The sequence below is a fragment of the Pituophis catenifer genome, unplaced genomic scaffold (assembly GCF_029215685.1).
Source record: "Pituophis catenifer annectens isolate HBS135680 unplaced genomic scaffold, rPitCat1.0.hap2 SCAF_6, whole genome shotgun sequence".
In the NCBI taxonomy this organism is placed as follows: Eukaryota; Metazoa; Chordata; class Lepidosauria; order Squamata; family Colubridae; genus Pituophis; species Pituophis catenifer.
Genome location: NW_027256886.1, coordinates 4,518,332 through 4,543,549, shown reverse-complemented (window position 1 = coordinate 4,543,549; position 25,218 = coordinate 4,518,332). Strand labels below are relative to the sequence as shown.

Here is a 25,218-nt window from a genome sequence, read left to right as displayed (position 1 = left end):
AGAGGGGTGTGTGTGTGTCAAGCTATTTTCCAAAGCACCCGAAGGCCAGACAAGGAATAATGGATGGAAACTGAACAAGGAGAGATTCAACCTGGAAATGAGGAGGAACTTTCTGACAGTGAGAACAATCAACCCATGGAACAGATGTTGCCTTCCGAAGTTGTGGGAGCTTCATCACTGGAAGCTTTCAAGAAGAGACTGGATTGCCATCTGTCAGAAATGGCGTAGGGCAGGGGTGTCAAACACAAGGCCCAGGAAAAGATCCGGCCTGTGGGGTGATTAGATCTGGCCCATGGGGCCTCCCTAGAAATAGCAAAGGACCGGCCTACAGTGCCTCTGCCAGCAAAAACGGAGCTTGGGAGCCTGTTTTCGCTGTCAGAGTGCTTGGGCCACCACAGGTACCCCGACACAAGTGACGTTGAACTGGCCACACCTACCCTGGCCATGCCCCTCCACCCCCCCACGAAGTCACACACAACCCTAATGCGGCCCTTGATGAAATCGAGTTTGACACCCATGTTCTAGACCAGAGGTGTCAAGCTCAAGCTCTTGGGCTAGATCCGGCCCGTGTGGATGCTTAGATCTGGTCGACAGGGCTGCCTTGGAAACAGCAAAGGATCAGCCCAGGGTGCCTCTGCCAGCGAAAACAGAGTTCGAGAGGGCCGTGCATGCTGGCAGAGGGCTAGCAGAACAAACTAAAAACAAAACAAAAGGAAAAACGTTTTTCCTTTTGCATTTGAGCATGCGAAAAGGAAAGGAGAAAGGGAAAGAGGAAAGACAAAGAAAAAGAAGGGAAGATGGGAAGAGAGCAAGGAAGGAAAAATAAGGAAAGAGGGGAAGGAAGAAGAAAGGAGACTGAAGAGGGAAAGAAAAGGAAGGAAGGAAGGAAGGAAGGAAGGAAGGAAGGAAGGAAGGAAGGAAGGAAGAAGGAAGGAAGGAAGGAAGGAGAGAGATTATAATGAGAGTGAGGGAGGGTCTGCTGCCTTAGCACTTGGCTACCACAGGTGCCCCCAACACGAGTGACATTGAGCTGGCCATGCCCACCCTGGCCACACCCACCCTGTCCCCCTGAGGTCAAGCACCCCTGATGTGGCCCTCCATAAAATCGAGATTGACACCTCTGTTCTAGACTGCTGGGTTCTGAGGTCTCTTGACGATCCAACATATAAAAATGAAAACAGTAAAGACTAAAGTTTTTAGGTATGCATGCTTTTGAGTCAAGCTTGAGGTCTTGTGACCACCTGAATATGTTCTTGCAGTTTTCTTGGCAAGGTTTGAAAAGAGGTTTGCTGTTGTTTCCTTTATAGGGTTGAGAGAAGGTGACTGGCCCAAGGTCACCCAACTGGCTTCGTGCCTAAGGCGGGCCCAGAACTCACGGTTTCCCAATTTCTAGCCTAATGCCTTAACCATGACATCCAGCTGGTTCTCAATCGTTTATGAGACAGATATAATCAAATCAAAACCGAGACTATTAAAAACAGGTTGGCCTCACCACCCACTTAAAGCCAATCTTAAAGTCTTTAAAAAACGTTAGTTCTCATTGCTCCCATTAGCAATAGCACTTAGATTTTACCGGTATATACCACTTCATAGTGCTTTACAGCCCTTTCTAAGCAGTTTACAAAGTGAGTGTATTGCCCCCAACTATCTGGATCCTCATTTTATCCACCTCAGAAGGATGGAAGGCTGAGTCAACCCTGAGCTGGTCAGGATCAAACTCCTGATAGTAGGCAGAAGTAGCCTGCAATACTGCATTCTAACCACTGTGCCATCACGGCCCTTTATTATTATTATGGCCTGTCTTTATTATTATTATTATTATTATTATTATTATTATTATTATTATTATTAAATCTTTAGTGAGATTCACAGCCTTTGAGGCTGGTTAATAGCTCAGCAGCTTGAGTCCTAACCAAGGACCGAGGAACTGTTAAGGTATCGTCGGAGGATGTAAGCTGTTCCGAGTAAGGTGGTTTTTTTGTAGAGTCAAAATGTTCAAGTCCGGCAAATTTAGAATTTCTAAATAGCGGAGTAGCCCTTTGGGTATTGCTCCGAGGGCTCCAATTACAATCGGGACAACACACGATTTCTTTTTCCACAGTCGCTCAACTTCAATTTGCAAGTCCCGGTACTTTGTGATTTTTTCTTGCATTATTATTATTATTATTATTATTATTATTATTATTATTATTATTATTATTATCTTTATTCATTAAATATGAAACTCAGTCAACTGAACATTCAAAAATGTATCACAAATACCATTGACTGGTGCTAATGGTTGATACGGGTTGCTGCCAGCATCCTAGGTATCAACCAAGTACCTTCTTAAGATGTATGATGTTCCAAGTAGCGCAGTTTTTTGCAGTTCCGCTGGTGTTATTGCAGGAAGCTGTAATTTGCTGATGTATGTTATAAAATTCTTGGACATGGTACCAAGTGCCCCGATGACAATGGGTATCACTGTTACGTGTTTCATCCATAGCCGTGTAGTTTCAATGGCCAGGTCGCGATATTTCATGATTTTTTCCAGTTCTTTTTCTTTGACTCTGGCATCTGTTGGTACTGCGATGTCAATATATTGTACGTTTCGGTTTTCGACAACTGTGATATCTGGCGTGTTGTGTTCCAAGTGACGATCTGTCTGTATTCGAAAGTCCCACAAGATCTTCACCTTCTCATTTTCTATAACTTTTTCCACTTTATGTTCCCATGACTTTTTGGATACAGGCAAGTCATATTTTTTACATAATGACCAGTGGATTAATTTAGCAACTCGGTCGTGTCTAGCTTTGTAATCAGTTTGTGCGATTTTGCTGCATTCACATATTAAATGTGAAACAGTTTTGACTTTGTTGTTGCAAAATCGGCAGTTTGGATTGTCGGTGGATTTTTGTATCTTTGCTTTCATGGCATTAGTTTGTAGTGCTTGTTCTTGAGCAACGAGTATTAAATAATAATAAATAATAAATAGCTTTATTGTCATTGTATGTGTATACTCAGTATAACCATATAATGAAATTCACTTAACACCCAAAGACCAGGTCCAACACACATAACAATCCCCAAACACACTCCCACTCACCACAATTCTCCACCCAAACATCCACTCAACAGACCAAGTAATATTGTCCAACAGCTCACTGATGGTGGCCCTTTAGTTCATTGTTGAGTGCAATTATAGCTCTGGGATAAAAACTATTCAGGAAACGTGTGGTCTGAGTTTTAGTTGTTCTGTATCTTCTGCCAGAAGGCAACAGTCCAAAAAGATTGTAAGCAGGAATGGGAAGAGTCTCTGAGAATGTTATGCAACTTCCTCAAACAGCGAGATTCGAAGATGTTGTCCAGGGCTGGTAGCTGGAGTCCAATGATATTCTGGGCAGTTTTAATGATTCTCTGTAGAGCTTTTTTGTCCGCTACAGAGCTGCTCCCATACCATGCAAGAATGCCGTATGTCAGGACACTCTCAATGGTGCTGCGATATTAAACCTTCCGTTTGTTTCTTGATGGTTCCCATCTTAAGCCATGCCCATGTAAAGTTGTCATCACATTTTCCTTCAATGTTTTTCAAGTGCTGTCCATGCAAAGCTTTGGTTTTCCATCTATTTAATCTGTCATCCAGCTGTTTTTCTTTATATTCTGCCTTTGTTTCTGTTGTTTTTATAATGTTCTGATAGTGGGCAGAGGTAGCCTGCAATACTGCATTGTGACCACTGTGCCATCACAGCCCTTTATTATTATCATTATTGCCTGTCTCCATGATGATGATGATGATGATGATGATGATGATGATGGTTTGTCTCACAGTCAGCTAGATGTTTAGACTCGATTTGGTATTTTTATTCACCTCTCGAGTCCTTTACCAAGAATGTGGGATAGGCAGATGTGGATGTTTGATGGTGTTGAAAGTATCATCACAGGATGCAAGATGTTCCATTAGCATAATTATTATTAAATTTATTTGCTGCTCATCTTGCGGTTTGACGTGACTCCGAATGGTTTACGGGGTGGTAAAATATACAGATATCCATGGCATTAAGGACTTTTCCCCTTGATCCCATCAGCCAATATTCCTTGGCTGATGGGGTCCCGAGAAGGCCTCTTCTGCCAGCAGCAGTGGGGTGGCCCAATCCCATTGGGGAAAAACAGTTCCATAGATATCCTGGACCCATGCCATAGAGGTCTTTGTTGTGGCCTGCTGGTGGCCAGCAGAGGTGGCAGCAGAGTCGGACAGTGAGGAGGTTGGGGAGGAACTGGGGCCAGTCCTGGGGGCTGGGGAAAGCTCGGACGAGGGCTCTGCATCAGAGGCAGAGAGGGAGCTAGACAGCAGTGAGGCAGAGGAACAGCTGGAGCCCATTCCCAGTGTGCGCATGCACAGAGCTGCCAGAAGACAAGAACAACTAAGAAGGCAGGGTCGACTTGGGAGTAAAGCCACACCTTGGAGTGATTGGCCCCTCCCATAGGAAACAAAAGAGGATCGAACGGGAAGTGGGCTTTTGCAGGAAACAATTCGTTCGGTCGGTAGTTTCAAGAGTGGAAAGTTCTGTTTGTGACTATAAGAGACTCTGTGCCAAGTTTTGCCTTGCCCTGCGTTTGGAAACTAGTTATCTGGCAGCTTTCCAAGCAAGATAAGGTCTGTGTTGATAAATATTCCTCTGAAAGACTGTTTGCCAAGCCTTGCTGACTGTGAACGAAAGGAATTCACAGTTGTGTAAATAAAAGGGGTTTTGCTGGGACCAAGACTCTGCTTCATGCTTTTTTAGGAAGCCTAGGTCAGAACAGTCTTTAAAGGTAATAACCCACATGTTGAATTGCATTTGGAAGCATGTCAATAGCCAGAGCAGTTCTCCTAAAAATAGAGTTACACGTGTCATCCTAGGGGCTTCCAAAACTGTCCGTGCTGCTGGATTCTGGACCACTTGTCACTTCTGAATACTCTTCAAGAATAGCCCGATGTAGTGCGTATTGGAATAATGCAAGCGGGAGACAACCAAGGCATGAGTGACCGTTGTAGGATACTATCTGGATTGGTCACTGGGATTAGAGGTTTTGTCTTTTGAGCTTTCGGATTCGTGCTGGAGCCCATCTTCAGTGAACTTCTCTCTAGCAAAGCGTGTGCTGTTCTGTGTGTGGTATTTATATGGGTGCCTGTTGTATGTAGCTTTTTGGGATGTTGATTGGGGTGTTGATGGCTGGCTATTAAATAGTTGGCTGTTGTTTGTTTGGGCTGCCCAGCCTTCCCCTTCTAAGTAATTGATAAGCTAGAGGTAAATCACAGGAAGGCCTGGAGGAACGTTGTCCATGGGGTTGCGATGGGTCGGACACGACTTCGCAACTAACAACAAAAAAATCAGCCCTCCTGTTGACTGACGAGGGGCCTGTTTCTGAGTGACTGGGTGCAGGGACTCACCATCCAGAAAGGGTGCAGTTGGCACACAACATGAAGTTGTGTAGAGGCTCTCCTAGCCATGACTGCCACCTGCTCTTCAAGCAGGAGTTTTAAGTCTAGGACAGGCCTGTCAAACTGGCGGCCCGCAGGCCGGATGTGTCACATGCAGGCCATGCCCACCCCGGCTCCGCAAAGGCAAAAAAAGTCACGATACGTCACAGGATGCGATTGAGTCCATGGTCTAGGACAGTGATGGCTTTTTGCCATCGCATGCCAGGAGTGGGGAGTGGGGGGGGATGTCACACACATGCGTGCCCACACCCGTAATTCTATGTGCCCCGCCCCCACGCATGCGCATGCGAACCCCCCTCCGTCCCGCTCCTGGCATGCAATGGCCCAGTAGGCCCATTTTTCTTTCTCACCTGGCTCCAGGGCCCCTCTAGGAGCCTGGAGAGGGCAAAAATGGTCTTCCCCACCCCCCCAGAAGTCCTCCAGAGGCCGAAAATGGCACGTTTAATAACTTCTGTAGGTCCGGAAAGCCCGTTTTTTTTGCTGTCCCTAGCCTCCAAGGCCTCTCTAGGAGTCTGGGGAGGGTGAAAACGGCCTTCCCCACCCTGTGGAGGTCCTCCGAAGGCTGAAAACGCCCCATTTGACAACTTCCGGAAGTTGTTAAATGGGGCGTTTTCGGCCTCCGGAGGACCTCTGGGGGGGTGGGGAAGGCCATTTTCGCCCTCCCCAGACTCCTAGAGAGACCCTGGAGCCAGGTGAGAAAGAAAAATGAGCCTTCCCCCAACCCAGGCCCTCCGGAGGCAGGAAACAACCTGTTTCCCTACTTCTGGTGGGCCCAGAAGACACGAAAATCAGTTGGCCGGCACGCACATATGCATGCTGGAACTGAGCCAGCATGCCCACTGATATGGCTATGCGTGCCATAGGTTCACCATCACAGGTCTAGGACAACCTCTGAATTGCACAGAAATGCCACCTTGTCCAGAACTAAAGATGAATCGGTCCCATCAACCCACATTGTTAGTGCCATCTGCCCCATACGAAGAACCCTAGAAATCTCTTGGATTTTTATTCATATTTATTGTAATTTATTTATGGTTGCTTACATTGAATGATCATTATCTGCAGAAGGCGGACTATCAATCGTTTTATTAAGTATATAAACTCAGTATGGAATTTATCACAAACATCTGGGACAGCAGTTGAGAAGAGAACCGTGAGTTAGACCAACAGCTATTCAGGTGGACCGATTCAGATTATCTTGGAGATAATTAAGAAAATGATGGCTTTCCTAATTCACTCCATCTCCTCAGAATTTTAAAATCTCCTTCAAGTCATCTTAGATTCCTAGTGAATTCATGGAATAGAACCAGGAACGTTTTCGGCAATAATGCAGAAGGGCTTCAACCTTTTTTTTTCTTTCTTTGACGTTTTCCCAACTTCTTCCAGTGTATTGACAACTTTGAAATTCCTATCTGAATTATATATAACCAGGTCCTGCCCTGAGGACCTTGTTCATGATCAACTACGGATGGCTGCAAAAACTATGGTCTTTTCATTATTCTCTTTTTTTATATATAATATTTTTATTTTTTAATATAATAATTCCATCTTCAATTAAACAGTGTGCCATCTGGGCCCAAATATCTTTGTAAATGTCTTTTCATTATTCTTGATTATGTGAAAGAACAGCTAATACAGGTAATCCTCGAATTGCAGTTTATTCACTGAATAAGCTAATTTCGCTTATTGACTGAAGTTGCAACGGCATTGAAAAAAGTGACTTGTGATCATTTTTCACACTTATGACCAGGGGTGGGTTCTAATTTTTTTTACTACCGGTTCTGTGGGCGTGGCTTATTTTGTGGGCGCGACTTGATGGTCATGTGACAATTCTTTAGGATTTAGCAGAGGTACTGGTCTACCAGGCTTTTAACTGCTTGCAGAGCTGTACCGGTCTACTCATTTGTTTTTGGAGGCACCGGTCTACTCATTTGTTTTTGTAGGCATCGGTCTACTCATTTGTTTTTGGAGGCATTGGTCTACTCATTTGGTTTTGGAGGCACCGGTCTACTCATTCGTTTTTGGAGGCACTGGTCTACCACCACACTGCCTTTTAACACTGATCAGCTGTAGGGCGGCCCTTTGAAGCCCCGTGGCAAGAATTTAAACAGTTTTTTTCCTTCTAGCCGATCAGCTGGGACTCAGGAGGCAGCAATAGATTGGGGGTGGGGCCAAATAAAAGGTAAGAATAATGCAGGGGGGGCGGGGCGGGGGGGCAGAACCGGTTCGGTGATGTCATATTGTCACCACTACCGGCTCGGCGGAACCGGGCGGAACCAGGAGGAACTCACCACTGCTTATGACCGTTGCAGCATCTCCATGGCCACGTGATTTACATTCAGATGCTTGACATCTGACTCACATTTATGACGGTTGCAGTGTCCCAGGGTCATGTCATCTCCTTTGGTGACCTTCGGACAGGCAAAGTCAGTGGGGAAGGCAGATTCACTTAACAACCGTGTTACTCATCTAACAACGGCAGTGACTCACTTAACAAATGTGGCAAGAAAAAGTCATAAAATGGGGCAAAACTCATTTAACAAATTTCTAACTGAGCGACAAAAAAACTTTGGGCTTAATGGTGGTCGTAAATTGAGGACTACCTGCTCTGGAGACTACATTATCATAGCCATAAGGTCACAAGGATTTGAGCTTTTTACTTTAGTTCTTTTACTTTTTAAAAAGCATTTCTCTTTTCCTCTTCAGGCAAATTTGACTATTGTCATCACATTCTTGTCAAAGAGGTAAAAAGAGGTATAAAGCCACACACAAGATCAAAGAAGCAAGAACTGCACAGATTTTAGTGAGGTTTTGTTAATGTTCATCTGAGTAAATATAGAAACTTAGTGAAGTATAAACAGATTTTCCCAGCCTTTTTTTTTTAGTAAGTCTCTTTGAAGGATCTGAAATCTTCTTCCCAGGTATTTCACACTTGGGTTCAGTTGATGTTTATGAGGTAAACTGCCTATTGCCTCACCTACTATCTACTTTTATATCTAACTTCCCTTCCATTCCTCTCCATGCCTCCTCACAATTTCTCACATCACCTTGTAGACGCTGTAAATGTCTTTCTAACTCTAGAACCAAGGTCTGATGCCCAGTTCTAGACTGCAGAAGAACATGGCCTTGTTCATGTCCCTTGATATCATGTTCCTTGATGTAGAGCAGAGGTACCCAAACTTGGCAGCTTTAAGACTTGTGGACTTCAACTCCCAGAATTTTGCGGAGATGCTTATCAACGAAAACGTTTGATCCAGGGGTGAAATATTCCCGGTTCGGACCGGATCACTTGATCCGGTAGCGATGGCCGCAGGTAGTTCGGAGAATTCTGGGAGTTGAAGTCCACAGGTCTTTAAAGCTGCCAAGTTTGAAGACCTCTGATGTAGAGTTTGCTACAAGTGACTTTGATTTTTCTTTAGCGCTCTTGATAACTTTGGATGGGAAGGTTTGTACAGTGGTTTTGATTCCCCTCGTTGGATCACTTTGAGAAAAAACGACAAAGAAATTTTGCTCGGTCTATTGGCAATTGAAATCTATCTTAAGGACATGTCTGGTGTTGTGTCCTAGTGGACAGTCCTAGTGGACAATCACTTAAATATAAGCCAGCAGTGTGCAGCAGCATCCAAAAAAATAATAATAATAAGCTAATGGAATCTTTGGTTGCATAAACAGAGGGATAGATTCAAGATCACTTGAAGTATTAGTACTGCTGTATAAAACCTTAGTAAGACCACACATCTGGAATACTTCATCCAGTTTTGGTCACCTCGTTAGAAGTGGGATTCAGCCGGTTCTGTCCAGTTCAGGCGAACCGGTAGCACTGGCTGAGGGATGCTTCGTCCACCCATAATGCGCGAGCACTGCACATGCGCAGAAGGCCATGTGCCTGCGGAGATGAGGCGCATGAGCTCACATTTGCGAACTGGTAGGGAAGGTAAGTGAATCCCACCACTGACCTCGTTATAAAAATATGTTGAGACTTTGGAAAGAGTGCAGAGAAGAACAACTCAAATGATCGAGGGCCTGGAGACTAAAACATAAGAAGAATGGTTGCAGGAATTGGTTATGTCTAGTCTAGTGAAAAGACTAGAAAACCTCCAAGGTCACTTCCAACTCTATTATTCTGTATTCTGTACCTATCATATAAATAATCTCTATGAAGTTGTTTTCAACCACGTCAGTCATCAGATCCTAGCTATCTCAGTAAAAGCTAGACGGGGTTTAGCACTTGGATGGAAAATCTCTGGGAGATTCCAGGTAGGTAGGCTATACTGAAAAGTTTAAAAACAATCCGGAAGAAGACAGTGGTTTACCAATATCGTTACAAGAAAATTATGTGTCTATGTAATCACTTAATTACTACATTACTGCATTACTATTATTATTAATCTTCCCACGGTTCCTATCACCCATCTTCTCCCACTTAGGACTGTATGACTGTAACTTGTTGCTGTATCCTTATGATTTATATTGATTGTTTCCTAGTATGATTTGATTGCTTATTTGTACCCTATGACCAGTGGTGGGATTCAGCCAGTTCGCATCAGTTCGGGAGAACCGGTTGTTAACTTTCTGAGCAGTTTGGCAAACTGGTTGTTGGAAGAAATCATTAGGGCAGAAAACCGGTTGTTAAATTACTTGAATCCCACCACTGCCTATGACTATCATTAAGTGTTGTCCCTTATGATTCTTAACGAATGTAACTTTTCTTTTTATGTACACTGAGAGCGTATGCACCAAAGGCAAATTCCTTGTGTTCAGTCACACTTGGCCAATAAAGCGTTGCATTGCATTGCATTGCATTGCATTGCATTGCATTGCATTGCATTGCATTGCATTGTAATGTATTGTACATGCTAGCAAAATAATGTTTAGGATCATTCAATGCAGATTAGAATTCAGATTAGAAAAGTGGTGCCAATTGTTTCAGCTGGCTTTAGCAAAGGCCAAGGAATATGAGACATTACAGATCGTCCTTGATTTACAGAAGCTCACTTAGTGATCGTTCGAAGTTACAGCCGCACTGAAAAAAGGAATATGACTGTTTTTCACCCTTGTGACCGTTTCAGCATCTCTTTTGCCTCCATCATTTTGCCTTTTTTTTTTTTTTTGCCTCCCTGAAGGGAATAGGCCCAGTTCCAGAAAGGGATCCTAGAGGAGCTTCAAAATAATCTTTTCCTGTCTCCCCATTGGTGGGCATTAGAGATTACCATCCCAGCTCAAAACTCTTTGCGGAGATGCTTATCAACGAAAATGTTTGATCCAGGGGTGAAATATTTCCGGTTCGGACCGGATCGCTTGATCCAGTAGCGATGGCCGCGGGTGGTTCGGAGAACCAGTAGCAAAAATCCCTGCGCCACCCTCCCCCCCACGCCCAGCTGAGCCGCGCGATCATCAGAGGCTTTTTAAAAAACTTTTAAAAGCATTTTTTCTACAACCTCTTCGGCCTAAAAAATGCTTTTAAAAGTAAAAAAAAAAAAAAAGCCTCTGATGATTGCGCTGCTCAGCTGGGATCGTCAGAGGCTTTTAAAAGCATTTTTTTCTTCAACCTCTTCGGCCAAAGAGGTTGTAGAAAAAAAAATGCCTTTAAAAGCCTCTGACGATCCCAGCTGAGTTGCCTGATCGTCAGAGGCTTTTATAAGCATTTTTTCCTGCAACCTCTTAAGGTTGTAGAAAAAATGTTTTTAAAAGTAAAAAAAAAAAAAAGTTGGCCACACCCACCCAGTCACATTACCCCCCCCCCCCCACCACCACCAAGCCATGCCCACAGAACTGGTAGTAACAAATTTTACATTTTACCACTGGTTTGATCTATATCTTCACTCTAATGCTATTTCTTTTGAATAATTAAACAGAGCAAGGACGATCCCAGCAATACCTACGATGAAGATAATCTGGCTGAGTGCATTGTCGATTTTTTTATAGCCGGGACAGAGACAAGTGCCACCAGTTTGCAGTGGGCGCTGCTTTTCATCACCAATCATTCAGATGTCCAAGGTGAGAGCTCCGTAATGAAAGAGGAAGGAATTTGTGTTCTCTAGCAGTGAATTGTCATCAGTCTTTGAATTCATATAGGGCAGATGATGATGAACAGCTAAAATAAGAAAATTCGGCCAAATCATCCAATTTAGATCTTTAATGGAATCTACTTCAAGCAGGATGTGTTTATTTTTTATATTTGAAAAGCATTTGGGAGACAGAGGGACAACTCTGTTATTCTGTATATCCAAAGAGGGAAGGGCAGAGGTGGGCTACTGCCAGTTCAGACCGGTTCGGGCGAACTGATAGTTCCGGCCAGCGGGTGGGCCTACTCACCTGCCCCGATGCTATCCCGTCCTATATTGCCGTGTTTTTGAAGCCACTGTTGTGACCTAGGCCCAAGTAGTTATTACCAGACACAATCAGCCCTAAACAAACATATTTTATTAGAACAGCTGAGAATTACTTCATTCTCAGCTTAGTCCAAATTAATTCCAAAACAAATTCTTCATAAACAGTCCTTCGGCCTTATCACCAACCGTTGTCTTCTTTGGCACCCTGCCAAAGGCTTTTCTTGGGAAAAGTTCAGAAGCAAGAGACGCTGACAAGAAACAAATGTAGCAACGTTGCTTTCCTACAAAGATCCCAAGAGCCTTTGCTGCTCTTTTAAGCCTTCTGGGAGGCGCCAATCTTCTCCTGGCCTTACTCCCGAGTCGTCCTTTTTGCTTTAGCTGCTCTTGCCTTCTGGCAGCTCTGCGCATGCGTGCACTAGGAACAGGCTTCTCCTGCTCCTCTGCCTCTCTGCTATCCGCCTCTGGAGGCTCCAGAATCTGCGCATCGCTCCCAGATGGTCCTGGCCCCATCTCTGCCTCCGGCGCAGAGCCCTCGTCCAGGCCTTCCCCTGACTCCAGGACTGGCCCATTGTCCTCCCCAGCCTCCTTATTGTCCAACTCCACTGCCAGCTCTGCAGGCTGCTGGCAGACCACAACAGCTGCATGCATGAGTGGAAGGCGCGCATGCATATTTTCGGTGCTGGGCGAACCGGTTGTTATAGTATGTGACACCTACCTCTGGGGAAAGGGTATACTGCATCTCCTTCTGTATAGTCAACTTTGTTACATATTCTGAGTAACTCTGTTTAGTGGAATTTTAGACATGTCTACTGACGTATAGGTCTTTTTGAATCCAGTGAATTCTCGCAGCTAATCTGGAATAGGATTGAAATCTTAACAAATCAAGATCTCCTGTAAGTTCAAGCGATATTTTATTTATTTATTTTGCCATATACTGTCACATTATCGTCATAATTTTCCTTGATCGGCAATACTTCATTTGTTAACCGTGTTTTCTTTTTAGAAGAAAGTGTATGTAAGAGAGACATACAATTTTTGCTTTTGTAAAGGATACCTGTGTAAGTTATCATATCCTTAGGAAGGATTTACTAACATGAAGTTTAAATATAACTATTCCCCAATAATCTAGAAAGAAAAGGTTAACCTAACATTCTTATTATGAGCCGTGGTGGCGCAGTGGTTAAATGCAGTATTGCAGGCTAATTCTGCCAACTGCCAGAAGTTCGGCAGTTCAATCCTGACTGGCTCAAGGTTTTTTTTTTTTTTTTTTAATTTGATTTATATGCCGCCCTTCTCCGGAGACTCAGGGCAGCTTACAATGCGTTAAGCAATAGCCTTCATACTTTTGTATATTTTATACAAAGTCAGCTTATTTTGGCACGCAGAGCTGCCAAAAGGCAGGAGTGGCTCCTCGGGAGGAAGTCTCCTCGAGAGTAAGGCTTGGGGCTAATTGGCCACTCCCTTAGCCTATTTAAGGAGGAACACCGACTGACGCAATTTGCAGGGAACAACTTCGTTCACATACCTTCGTGTCTTGTCTTGCTTATTTTATCAGCTTCCTGCAAATTGCTTCTGGGCATTCTGCCAACCACAGTAAGCTTTCAGTTATTATTCTTTGAATTCTTGGTGGCTGTTAATGCAGCTAATTAACAGCGGTTGTTGTAAAAAATTGGTTTATTTAGTAAACTAAGGTTTGAACGGACTTTGTGTGTGCTGCGTTCTTTGGGGTCCGCAGCTGGGGCAGAACAGTTCTACTGATACATTGTTCTGTCAATTTTATTTTATTTATATTTTTAGATAAAAGCAGCTAAATTTAAAACTTCCTTAACTTTAAATTACTATGTCTAAAAAAAAAATAATAAAACTCCTAAAAAAACCTCCAATTAACTATTTTTTTTAAAGCTCCCCCCCAACCCCCCGCTCCCGTTACTTACCCAATTGAAGGCACAAGGCAGGCAGATTCAGTTGCTAGCTGATGCAATTGATTGCAGGGATTGCAGCAGGCGAAGCAAGGCCTGAAAAGCGAGCGAGCTGGAAAAAAGCAGCAAGCAGCCAAGCAGGCAAGCGGGCAACTGGGCGATTGGATGGACATGGACAGGGCGGGGGGCAGGGATTTTTGCTATCGGTTTTCCAAACTACCTGCCTCCATCGGTAACGAATCGGCCGATCTGGTCTGAACCGGGAGCATTTCAACCCTGCCTCTAATCCTTCTTTTCACTAGATCAGGCACATCCAATTCCTGCAGCCGTTCTTCATATGTCTTTCATTAGAAGAAGGAAGTTTTCCATTTCTTCCTCTTACTCCTTAGAAACTTTCTTCTGTCTTTCTCCTTCTTGTTTGCTCCTCATCTGCATATCACCTGTCCAGGGGTGGTATTCACTTACTGTCAGACTGCGATGCTATCTCAAAATTAAATGAATTTCCAAACTGCCAATCTTTAAGGAAATCTTTCTTTAATTGAGCTCAGCCACCGGATCATGACTCCGCGCAGACAAGATTGACCTTTTGCCTCCCAATCCCTCCCTTTCCGATCCTCAAATCTCTGCTTCTCATTGGCTGTCTTCCAAGTCATTCTTCAGACTTCTTTTCCTCGTCATTTCCCAGGAATGTGCCCCCTCCCCTCATTTCCACGACAACGGGGCTTCAAAGGGATTTAGCAGGCAAAAGTTTCAGAGTTTATCTCTCGCTCTCCTCTGCTCTCTCTATGCCAGCGTTGAAACGCTGACACTTACCTTCGCTCTGCATTCTACCTACCTTCTGCCAGCTGCAGAAGAAATGGGCAGAGGTGTGCATAGCCTGACTGCAACTGTCCGAAGGTAAGTAGGAGGGCAGCTCCATCCCCCTAATCCCCAACCTAGCCTAATTTTTACCCGTGCATCCTGGAGTGGACGGGGTCTTAATTAGGACTTATTTTGGAGGTAGGGCTTATATTGGGTGCACATGTAAAAAATCAAACTAGGACTTACTTTTGGAGTATTTATTTAATTATTTATTTATTTTTCAAATTTATATGCCGCCCTTCTCCCATAAGACTCGGGGCGGCTCACAAAATAAAAACAACACAACAATCCCAATACTAAAATTAGTCAATTTAAAATCCCCAGACAATTAAAAACCCCGCGGCAGATCAGGGAATTTGCTGAAAAAGCCATGTCTTCAGCTCGGTGCGGAAAGTACGGAGGTCAGGGGCTGTCTGGATCCCAGTGGGTAACCCATTCCAGAGGGTCAGTACGGCCACAGAGAACGCCCTCATCCTGGGGGCCTCCGGCTGTCACTGTCTGGCCACCGGCACCCGGAGGAGGGCAGTCTTATGTGAGCGCACTGGGCGGTGGGAGGCCGGTAGGAGGTGGTCCTGCAAGTACTCCGGGCCCATGCAATGAAGGGCTTTATAGGTGAGTACCAGCACCTTGAAGCGGATCCGAAGGGCCACCAGCAGCCAGTGCAGCTCGCGCAGGAGAGGTGTTACACGTAGATCGTATTTTCGGGGAAACACGGCACCATCCTGGACAACTAGTTGTGATGATCGTAAAGTGAGTCATTATGACCAAACCAATTTTACAAGGCTTTTTTTGGTGGCAATTGTTAAGAATCCTATTGTTTGCTATAGAGCGCTTTTGCCAAAACCCGGAAGTAAATACCAGGAAGTTGGACAAATGTCATAAATTGTGGTCGAGAGACCATGGGATGCTACAAACCGTTGTCGATGTGAGCTGTTTGCTGAGAGCCCGAAATGCAGTCACGTGAACAGGGAGGGGGTACGTCAAGGACTACCTGTATTGGTTAAATTTTGATTTTCAGAAGGAAGCCTAGACCTAGCCTAGCCAGGTTGTTCTTCAGTTAAAAGGAAACTTCTCTGTTGGCAAAAGTAAAACCACACAGGATCTGGGCAACTGCCTGAGAGCCAGTTTTGTCTAGTGGCTAGGCTAAAAAGCCAGAGGCTGTGAGTTCAAGTCCTGCCTTAGGCATGAAAGCCAGCTGGGTGACTTTCATTCATAGATGATGAATTCTAGTCCCACCTTAGGTATGAAACCCAGGTGGGTGACTTTGGACCGATAATCACCTGGAGATGGTGAGTTCTAGTCCCGCCTTAGATATGAAGCCCAGTTGGGTGACTTTGGACCAATCACCTGGAGATGGTGAGTTCTAGTCCTGCCTTAGATATGAAACCCAGTTGGGTGACTTTGGACCGATAATCACCTGGAGATGGTGAGTTCTAGTCCCGCCTTAGATATGAAAGCCAGTTGGGTGACTTTGGACCAATCACCCGGAGATGGTGAGTTCTAGTCCCGCCTTAGATATGAAAGCCAGTTGGGTGACTTTGGACCAATCACCTGGAGATGGTGAGTTCTAATCCCGCTTTAGACACGAAAGCCGGCCGGTTGACTTTGGGCCAGTCCCTCTTTCTCAGTCCAACTCACCTCGCAAGGTGGTTGTGGGGAAAAAGGAGGAGGAAGGTTTGTGGGATATGTTCACTGCCTTGAGTTATTTGTAAAAATAATAATGGTGGGATACAAACAAACAAATAAATTGAAGTCGTATATAAAGAAGCCACTTTGTCCTTTTGTTTTTCTCAGATAAAGTATACAAGGAGATACAAAATATTTGTTCCTCGGGCTTAATTTGCTATCAGGATCGAAAGAAACTGCCCTATACCAATGCTGTGATTCACGAGATTCAGCGGATCTATTATGTCTTAAGTTTTGGTATCGCCAGAAGATGCAGGAAGGATATGAACATGCTTGGGTTTTACATTCCAAAGGTACAGATTATTTATACCATTGCAGTCCTTTTAGATATATTTTTTGATATTTAATAATATAATAATAGTGCTCATAGAGCATCTATCTTTTAGATATTTAGGAATTTCTGATCTGGCACAGAATCTGAAAGGTGAGATTTACTTTTCCTTCTCCTCCCAAAGATCTGAAGAATAAGGAACTATAGAGTGCTACCTAAAAGTCATCATTAATTTGTATGTATGTATGTATGTATGTATGTATGTATGTATGTATTTATTTATTTATTTATTTATTTATTTATTTATTTATTTATTTATTTATTTATTTATTTTAATTTGATTTATATGCCGCCCTTCTCCGGAGACTCAGGGCGGCTTACAATGCTTTAAGCAATAGCCTTCATTCTTTTGTATATTTTATACAAAGTCAGCTTATTGCCCCCACAAACTGGGTCCTCATTTCACCTACCTTAGAAAGGATGGAAGGCTGAGTCAACCTTGAGCCTTGGAGAGATTCGAACCAGCAGAAATTGCAGGCAGCTGTGTTCATAACAGGGTGCACTAAACCACTGTACTATCAAGGCTCTTTATTTATTTATTCATTCATTCATTCATTTATTTATTTATTTATTTATTTATTTATTTATTTATTTATTTATTTATTTATTAGTTTGATTTATATGCCGCCCTTCTCCGGAGACGCAGGGCGGCTTACAATGCTTTTAAGCAATAGCCTTCATACTTTTTTGTATATACCTGCTTAGTAGGGCTTTTGCCCCCCCCCAAGCGGTGTTCTTTTTTATCCAAAGTCAGCTTATTGCCCCCACAATCCGGGTCCTCATTTTACCTACCTCGGAAGAATGGAAGGCTGAGTCAACCTTGAGCCTGGTGAGAATTGAACTCGCAGTAATTGCAGGCAGCTGGCAGCTAAGTACTACTTTAAGTCCACTGCGCCACCAGGCTCTTACCAATGTTGGAGATATCACATAATGCAGAGAAATAGAATTTCAAAATATGTTGTGGGAACTAACATTTCAGTACGCTGTTCTGAAAAGAAACATTGGATTCCAAATGTCTATGGAGCTTCTCAGTCATCCAGGTCATGGTTGTCTCAAAAATGCTTTTTTTCCCCCCTAAGAGGCAACGGGACTTTCTGTTTTTTCTTTGTAGATGTTTCGCTTCTCATCCAAGAAGCTTCCTTCAGCTCTGACCCGATGGTGGGGAATGGAAGGATTTATACTCCTTGCAGACAGCTGGACAATTTGCATCCTTTTAGCAGGTTGTTAAGGTCACCTGGAGGTTGATCTGTGTCCTCAGGATCACCTGAGCGGTGCAAATGGCCTTCTTGGAACTGTTGAAAGAACTGTGTTGTAGACTGGAGATTGATTATGTCTATCCCTCCCTCTCCCTCTGTGGAGAGGAGGCTGTTCAATTTTGACACAGATGGCCTCTTTAACCCCTCTTTCAAACCAGCAGTCCTCTCTGTCCAAAATATGGACTTTGTTATTTTCAAAAGAGTGGCATATTTTGGACAGAGGATCACGTGTTGTAGATTGGAGATAGATGATGTTGTATCAGGGTGAAATCCAGCAGGTTCTGACAGGTTCTGGAGAACCGGTAGCGGAAATTTTGAGCAGTTTGGAGAACCAGCAAATACCACCTCTGGCTGGCCCCAAAGTGGGGTGGGAATGCAGATTTTGCAATATCCTTCCCCCAGGAGTGGTGAGGGAATGGGGATTTTGCAGTATCCTTCCCCTGGAGTGGGGTGGGAATGCATATTTTGCAGTATCCTTCCCCTGCCATGCCTACCAAGCCACGGCCACAGAACCAGTAGTAAAAAAAAAATGGATTTCACCACTGTTTTTTTGTTTTTTTTTAAATTTGATTTATATGCCGCCCTTCTCTGGAGACTCAGGGCGGCTTACAATGCGTTAAGCAATACACTGTGTTGTATCCCTCCCCTTCTGTTGAGAGGGGGCTGTTCAATTTGGATGTAGATGGCCTCTTTAACCCCTCTTTCAATTCAGCGATCCTCTGTCCAAAATATGCCATTCTTTTGAAGATAACAAAGTCCATATTTTGGACAGAGAGGACCGCTGGTTTGCTGGTTTGAGTTAAAGAGGATATCTATTTCAAAATTGAACAGTCCCCTTTCCACAGAGGGAGGGACAGACATCATCTATCTCCAGTCTACAACATAGTCCTTTCAACAGTTCCAAGAACTGTTCCGCACCCATTTGCACCACTCAGGTGATCCTGAGGACACAGATCAACCTCCAGGTGACCTTAACGACCTGCTAAAAGGATGCAAATGTCTACCTGTCTGCAAGGAGTATAAATCCTTCCATTCCCCACTATCCTGTCAGAGCTGAAGAATCTTCTTGGATGAGAAGCAAAACATCTTCAAAGAAAAACCAGAAAGTCCAGTTGCCTCTTGGGAAAAAAACCTCTCACTTTTGGGATTGGATTCCAAAGTTGAAGAGAAGTTACCGATGCAAATAAATGCCATATGCTGATGTAAAGTTATTTAAATAAGATTGATAGATTTTCTTCAACCTATGACAATTTCGGAATCTTGTACTCTTTTTCAAAAGAACATTCTGATTTTCCATAATAATATCGCCGTGACAATTTGACGGGGATGTTGGCTGTCGCACACACTGTAATTTCCGTCATATCCCTGAAACACATTCTGGTTAAGAATAGAATAGCGGCATGTTTGACTTACCAGAAGCATTCTGATTGAGTTGATTTTTCCTTACAGGGGTCTATAATTGTACCCGATCTCCGTTCAGTTCTTCTGGATCCCATGCAGTGGGAGACTCCTGACAAATTCAACCCCAATCATTTTTTGGACAGAGATGGAAATTTTGTGGCGAGGGAAGAATTTCTTCCTTTTGGAGCAGGTAAATATATTTTACGCTCTGACTATAACTCCTGGAAGTAGCGTAAATAACATCTTGGTGGCCATTGGGCAGTCTCTGAGCCCTGTCTTTATAGCTTTAGACCCAGGAGTGAAATGCTACCGGTTTGCACCAGTTCAGGCGAACTGGTTGCGGCGGCAGTGGGTGGTTCAGAGAATTGGTAGCGGCGGCAGCACGAGGCTCCGCCCACCCACCTGGACATTGTTACTTCCTGGTTTTAACCAGAAAGTAACCTGTTTTTGACCCTCTTTTTTGACCCTCTGTGCATGCACAGTTGGTCTAAAATCACATGTGACGCGCGCATGCACGAGCACACCCAAACTGGTAGGAAAGGTAAGTAGATTTCACCCCTGTCTAGAACCAACATATTGCCACATGTTTCTTAAGGTCAAACGTATTACAGTTGGCCCTGGATTTATAACAATTTGTTTAGTGACCGTTCAAAGTGACAACATCACTGAAAAAAGTGACTTATGACCGGTCTTCATACTTAACAACAGTTGCAGCATCCCCGTGGCTACGTGCTTGAAATTCAAGCGCTTGTCTACCGGCATGTATTTATGACGGTTTTGGGGTCTCAGAGTCATGAGATTACCATGCGTAACCATCCCAGCTGGCTTCTGACAAACAAAATCAATGGGGAAGCCAGATTTACTTAACAACTGCAAGATTCACTTAACGACCGCAGTGATTCGCCTAACAACTGTGGCAAAGCAGTCATAAAATGGGGCACAGGTCCCTTAACTGTCTGCTTAGTTTGGCAAATTTTGAACTCAATTGTGGACATAAGCCGAGGAGTATCTGCATTGATAGAGGCAACTAATAGAGTATCTACATTGATAGAGGCAACTAATAGAGTATCTGAATTGATAGAGGAAACTAATCAAGGAGAGAAGCAATTTAGAATGAAGGAGAAATTTCCTGACAGTTAGAACAATTAATCAGTGGAACAACTTGCCTCCAGAAGTTGTGAATGCTCCAACACCGGAAGTTTTGAAGAAGATGTTGGATAACCATTTGTCTGAAGCGGTGTAGGGTTTCCTGCCTAAGCAGGGGGTTGGACTAGAAGACCTCCAAGGTCCCTTCCAACTTCTATTCTATTCTATTCTATTCTATTCTATTCTATTCTATTCTATTCTATTCTATTCTATTCTATTCTATTCTATTCTATTCCATTCCATTCCATTCCATTCCATTCCATTCCATTCCATTCCATTCCATTCTAACTGCTCAGAACAATATATCGGTTAAAAGTCTATGGAGATTCTCAGTCATCCAGGTCATGGTTGTCCCAGAGGTGCTTTTTCAGGAGGCAACTGGACTTTCTGGGTTTTTTCTTTTGAAGACGTTTCGCTTCTCATCCACGAAGCTTCTTCAGCTCTGACTGGATGGTGGGGAATGGAAGGATTTATACTCCTTGCAGAAAGCTGATCATTTGCATCCTTTTAGAGAGTCGTTGAGGCCACTTGGAGGTTTATCTGTGTCCTCAGGGTCACCTGAGTGGTGCAAATGGTTCATGTAATCTGCAATTTTTCTGGAAATCTGTTCATACTCCCACACCATTCGAAGGGTGTTCATCCCAAATTGCATAGCTAAAAGTCCATTAGCAATACTCAGGTGACCCTGAGGACGCAGAGAAACCTCCAAGTATTTCAATGACCCTCTAAAAGGGTGCAAATGACCAGCTGTCAGCAATGAATATACCGTAAATCCTTCCATTCCCTACCATCCAGTCAGAGCTGAAGAAGCTTCTTGGATGAGAAGCGAAACATCTTTAAAGGAAACCCCCCCCATGAAAGTCCAGTTGCCTCCTGAAAAAGCACCTTTGGGACAACCATGACCTGAATAAATTGAATTGAATTGAATTTATTAAATTTTTATACCGCCCTTCTCCCAGAGGGACTCAGGGCGGTGAACAGCCAGGATTAAAATACATACAATATGAAAATTAAAACATAATTAAATCCATTTGGCTTCCCCAATTTAAAACCCCTTACCCATAAAACAATTATGGAGGGAGGGTTAGGGAGGGTTAGGGAGGATGAGGTTGGGAGATTTGGGTGGGTTGAGGGGGGGGGAAATGGGGTGAAAATGTAATTGTAAAACTTTTGCAATAAAAAAAAAAAAGCAAAAAAAAAAATTAAAAATTTTAAGCCAGCCCGGCTTGCTGAAAGAAGAAGGTCTTCAGTGCCCGGCGGAAAGTACAGAGGTCCGGGATCAATCGTATCCCTGGAGGTAGCTCGTTCCAGAGGGCGGGTGCCCCCACAGAGAAGGCTCTCCCCCTGGGGGTCACCAGTCGACATTGCTTGACTGACGGCACCCTGAGGAGACCCTCTCTGTGGGAGCGTATTGGTCGGTGGGAGGTTGTCGGTGGCAGAAGGTGGTCTCGTAGGTACCCAGGCCGTAAGCCATGGAGCGCTTTAAAGATAAGAACCAATACCTTGAATCGCACCCGGAAGACCACCGGAAGCCAGTGCAGCTCACTCAAGAGAGGTGTTACATGGGAGCGCCATGTCGCCCCCAAAATCACCCGCACGGCTGCATTCTGGACCAGTTGGAGCCTCCGGGTGCTCCTCAAGGGGAGCCCTATGTAGAGAGCATTACAGTAGTCCAGGCGGGAAGTAACGAGGGCGTGAGTGACTGTGCATAAGGAGTCCCGATCCAGAAAGGGGCGCAACTGGCATATCAGGCGAACCTGATAAAAAGCCCCCCTGGCCACGGCCGTCATATGCTCTTCTAAAGACAGCCGTGCATCCTGGAGGACACCCAATCTCTACAGACTTTTAGCTATACAATTTGGGATGAACAGCCCTGGAATGCAGGGGTGAAATGCTCGCCCGATTTGGTAGCGATGGAGGCGGGTGGTTCGGAGAACCGGTAGCAAAAATCCCTGCCTCCCCCCCCTATGACCAGCTGAGCCGCACAATCATCAGAGGCTTTTTTTTAACTTTTAAAAGCATTTTTTCTACAACCTCTTCAGCCGAAAAAATGCTTTTAAAAGTAAAAAAAACCAAAAACCTCTGATGATCGCGCGGCTCAGCTGGGATTGTCAAAGGCTTTTAAAAGAAAAAAATCTTTTTTTTCTTTTAAATGCCTCTGATGATCCAAGCTGAGTTGCCTGATCTTCAGGGGCATTTAAAAGAAAAAAAAGTCTCTGCTGATCAGGCAACTCAGCTGGGATTGTCAGAGCCTTTTGAAAGCATTTTTTTTTACAACCTCTTCGCTGAAGAGGTTGTAGAAAAAATGGTTTTAAAAGTAAAAAAAAAAAAAAAATTGGCCACACCCACCCAGTCACATTACCCACCCACCCACCAAGCCATGCCCACAGAACCGGTAGTAACAAATTTTTGATTTCACCACTGCTGGAATGGTGTGGGAGTAGGAATGGATTTCCAGAGAGAGAAAAAATTGCAGACCAACATAAACTATTTGCACCACTCAGATGACCCTGAAAAAGCATCTTTGGGACAATATATCGCTTAATTTCTTACTTGCTGCTGTCCTCTGTTTCCTCTTCACAGGGGCGCGTAAATGTTTGGGAGAGCAGATATCGAGAATGGAGATTTTCCTTGTCTTTACCAACCTGCTGATGAACTTCCGGTTTCAGCTGCCTAGAGGAGTTAAACAATTCAGAGAAGAACCTTTAAGTGGACTTACAGTGCACCCCCATTCTTATAAAGTCTGTGCTATTCCCCGCCACAGTTCGTTGTAAATTTCCAAATAATTATAGTTTATTTATTACTGTGAAATTCTAAATGTCTGATTGGTCTTCGAACGGATCTGTTAACTGTGTTAATACGGTGCAGCTGTCTATAACATCCTTCCATTCCCTCTAAGCTCCAGGCACCGGAGTCAGGAATATCCTGATTAGTCATCCCCAGAATCGTTGCGCAGAAGATGGGAGGCTGGCACCTCTCTTCTTGTGTCTTGATGCTTTCCTTTGGAGGAAAAAAATATAATTGAAAAAAAGCCCCCCACCCACAGTAGTATGATGAGGTTGAGATGACCTCTGGCCGAGTTGGAGAGGCTGTACCCCATCTCCACCCATTCCAGGCCTGTTTTGACCTTCCACGTGACTGCTACAAGATGATAATGGAAATGGCCACAAAGATGGAGTGCCTAGAGATACCCTTTGTGGAATTGTCTATGGCAGGCCTGGTGGCTCAGCAGACTGATAGCACTGTGATTAACACCAGCCGTCTGCAATTACTGTAAGTTCGAATCTCCCCAGGCTCAAGGTTGACTCAGCCTTCCATCCTTTCTAAGGTAGGTAAATTGAGGACCCAGTTTGTGGGGGCAATAAGCTGACTTTGTATAAATATACAAAAGTATGAAGGCTATTGCTTAATGCATTGTAAGCCGCCCCGAGTCTCCAGAGAAGGGCGGCATATAAATCAAATAAAAAACAAAACAAAAACAAAACAAACAAACTGGCGTCCCGCAGGCCGGATGCGTCACGCAAAGGCCACGCCCACCCTGGCTCTGCAAAGGCCCCAAAAAGTGATACTTCACGATACGTCATGTGACGCAATCGAGTTTGACACCCGTGGTCTGTGGAGTTTCTCAGTCGCCTAGGTCATGATTGTACTTAAAGGTGCTTTTTGGAAAGGCAACTGGACTTTCCCCCCCCTTCCTTGAAGACATTTCGCTTCTCATCTTCAGTTCTGACTGAATGGCGGAGGATGGAAGGATTTATATGCTTTGCAGTCATCTGGTCGTTAGCGCTCTTTCTGAGAGTCACTGAGGCCTCTTGGAGGTTCATCTGTGCCCTCAGGGTCACCTGAATAATGCTGACGGGTGCACAAAAGAAGTCCAGTTGTCTTTTGGAAAAGCGGCTTGGGGACCTTTGGGAAATTGTTCTCGCCAGAGGTAGGGGAACTCTTCATCTTGCTTGGATGATACGACTAACCTGGGTGAATTAGTCCAATCCCCTAAAGTCTTGTGGTTCTGCAGAGCTAAATGTAATGCCATCAGAGCAGTGGTGAAATCTAAAATTTGTTACTACTGGTTTTGTGGGCGTGGCTTGGTGGTGGTGGTGGCGGTAATGTGACGGTGGGCGTGGCCAATTTCTTTTTTTTTTTTAACTTTTAAAACCATTTTTTCTACAACCTCTTCGGTGAAGAGGTTGTAAAAAAATGCTTTCAAAAGGCTCTGACGATCCCAGCTGAGTTGTCTGATTGGCAGAGGCTGTTTTAAAAAGCCTCTGACAATCAGGCAACATAGCTGGGATCGTCAGAGGCATTTAAAAGAAAAATAGGGTTTTTTTCTTTTAAAAGCCTTTGACGATCCCAGCTGAGCCACATGATCATCAGAGGCTTTTTTTTTTTTTTGCTTTTAAAAGCATTTTTTTGGCCGAAGAGGTTGTAGAAAAAATGCTTTTAAAAGTAAAAAAAAAAAAAAGCCTCTGATGATTGTGCGGCTCAGCTGGGCATGGGGGGGGGGCAGGGATTTTTGCTACCGGTTCTCCGAACCACCTGCCTCCATCATTACGAGATCGGGCGATCCGGTCCGAACCGGGAGCATTTCACCCCTGCATCAGAGTTGGGTCAATTGAACTAGTTTTTGCATGCCTACCATCTTCCCTTGGCCAGCTGGCCATAATGTGCAAACAGAGTTGTATTTACAGCTCAAATGAATCAATGTCACTCAGAGTGTTTCCAGAGGACCAGATACACAACTGAGTCAACACGATTGCCTTCCAATCAGGGCTTAATTGCTGAGCATTCCACTCTCCCAGCCTATGTCCATACTGAGACCACTTTG

General features: G+C 44.1%; 1 protein-coding gene across 1 annotated transcript in view; it reads left to right on the top strand.

Annotated features, from left to right (window-relative positions):
- Positions 1–25,218, top strand: part of LOC139318287 (cytochrome P450 2J4-like) — a 78,126-nt gene that overhangs the window by 13,495 nt on the left and 39,413 nt on the right. The window contains exons 3-8 of the mRNA XM_070945681.1: positions 11,317–11,458; positions 16,368–16,552; positions 19,296–19,437; positions 22,977–23,156; positions 23,609–23,666; positions 24,409–24,496. Coding sequence (XP_070801782.1) covers positions 11,317–11,458; positions 16,368–16,552; positions 19,296–19,437; positions 22,977–23,156; positions 23,609–23,666; positions 24,409–24,496 — 795 coding nt within the window. The remainder of the gene's footprint in view (positions 1–11,316; positions 11,459–16,367; positions 16,553–19,295; positions 19,438–22,976; positions 23,157–23,608; positions 23,667–24,408; positions 24,497–25,218) is intronic.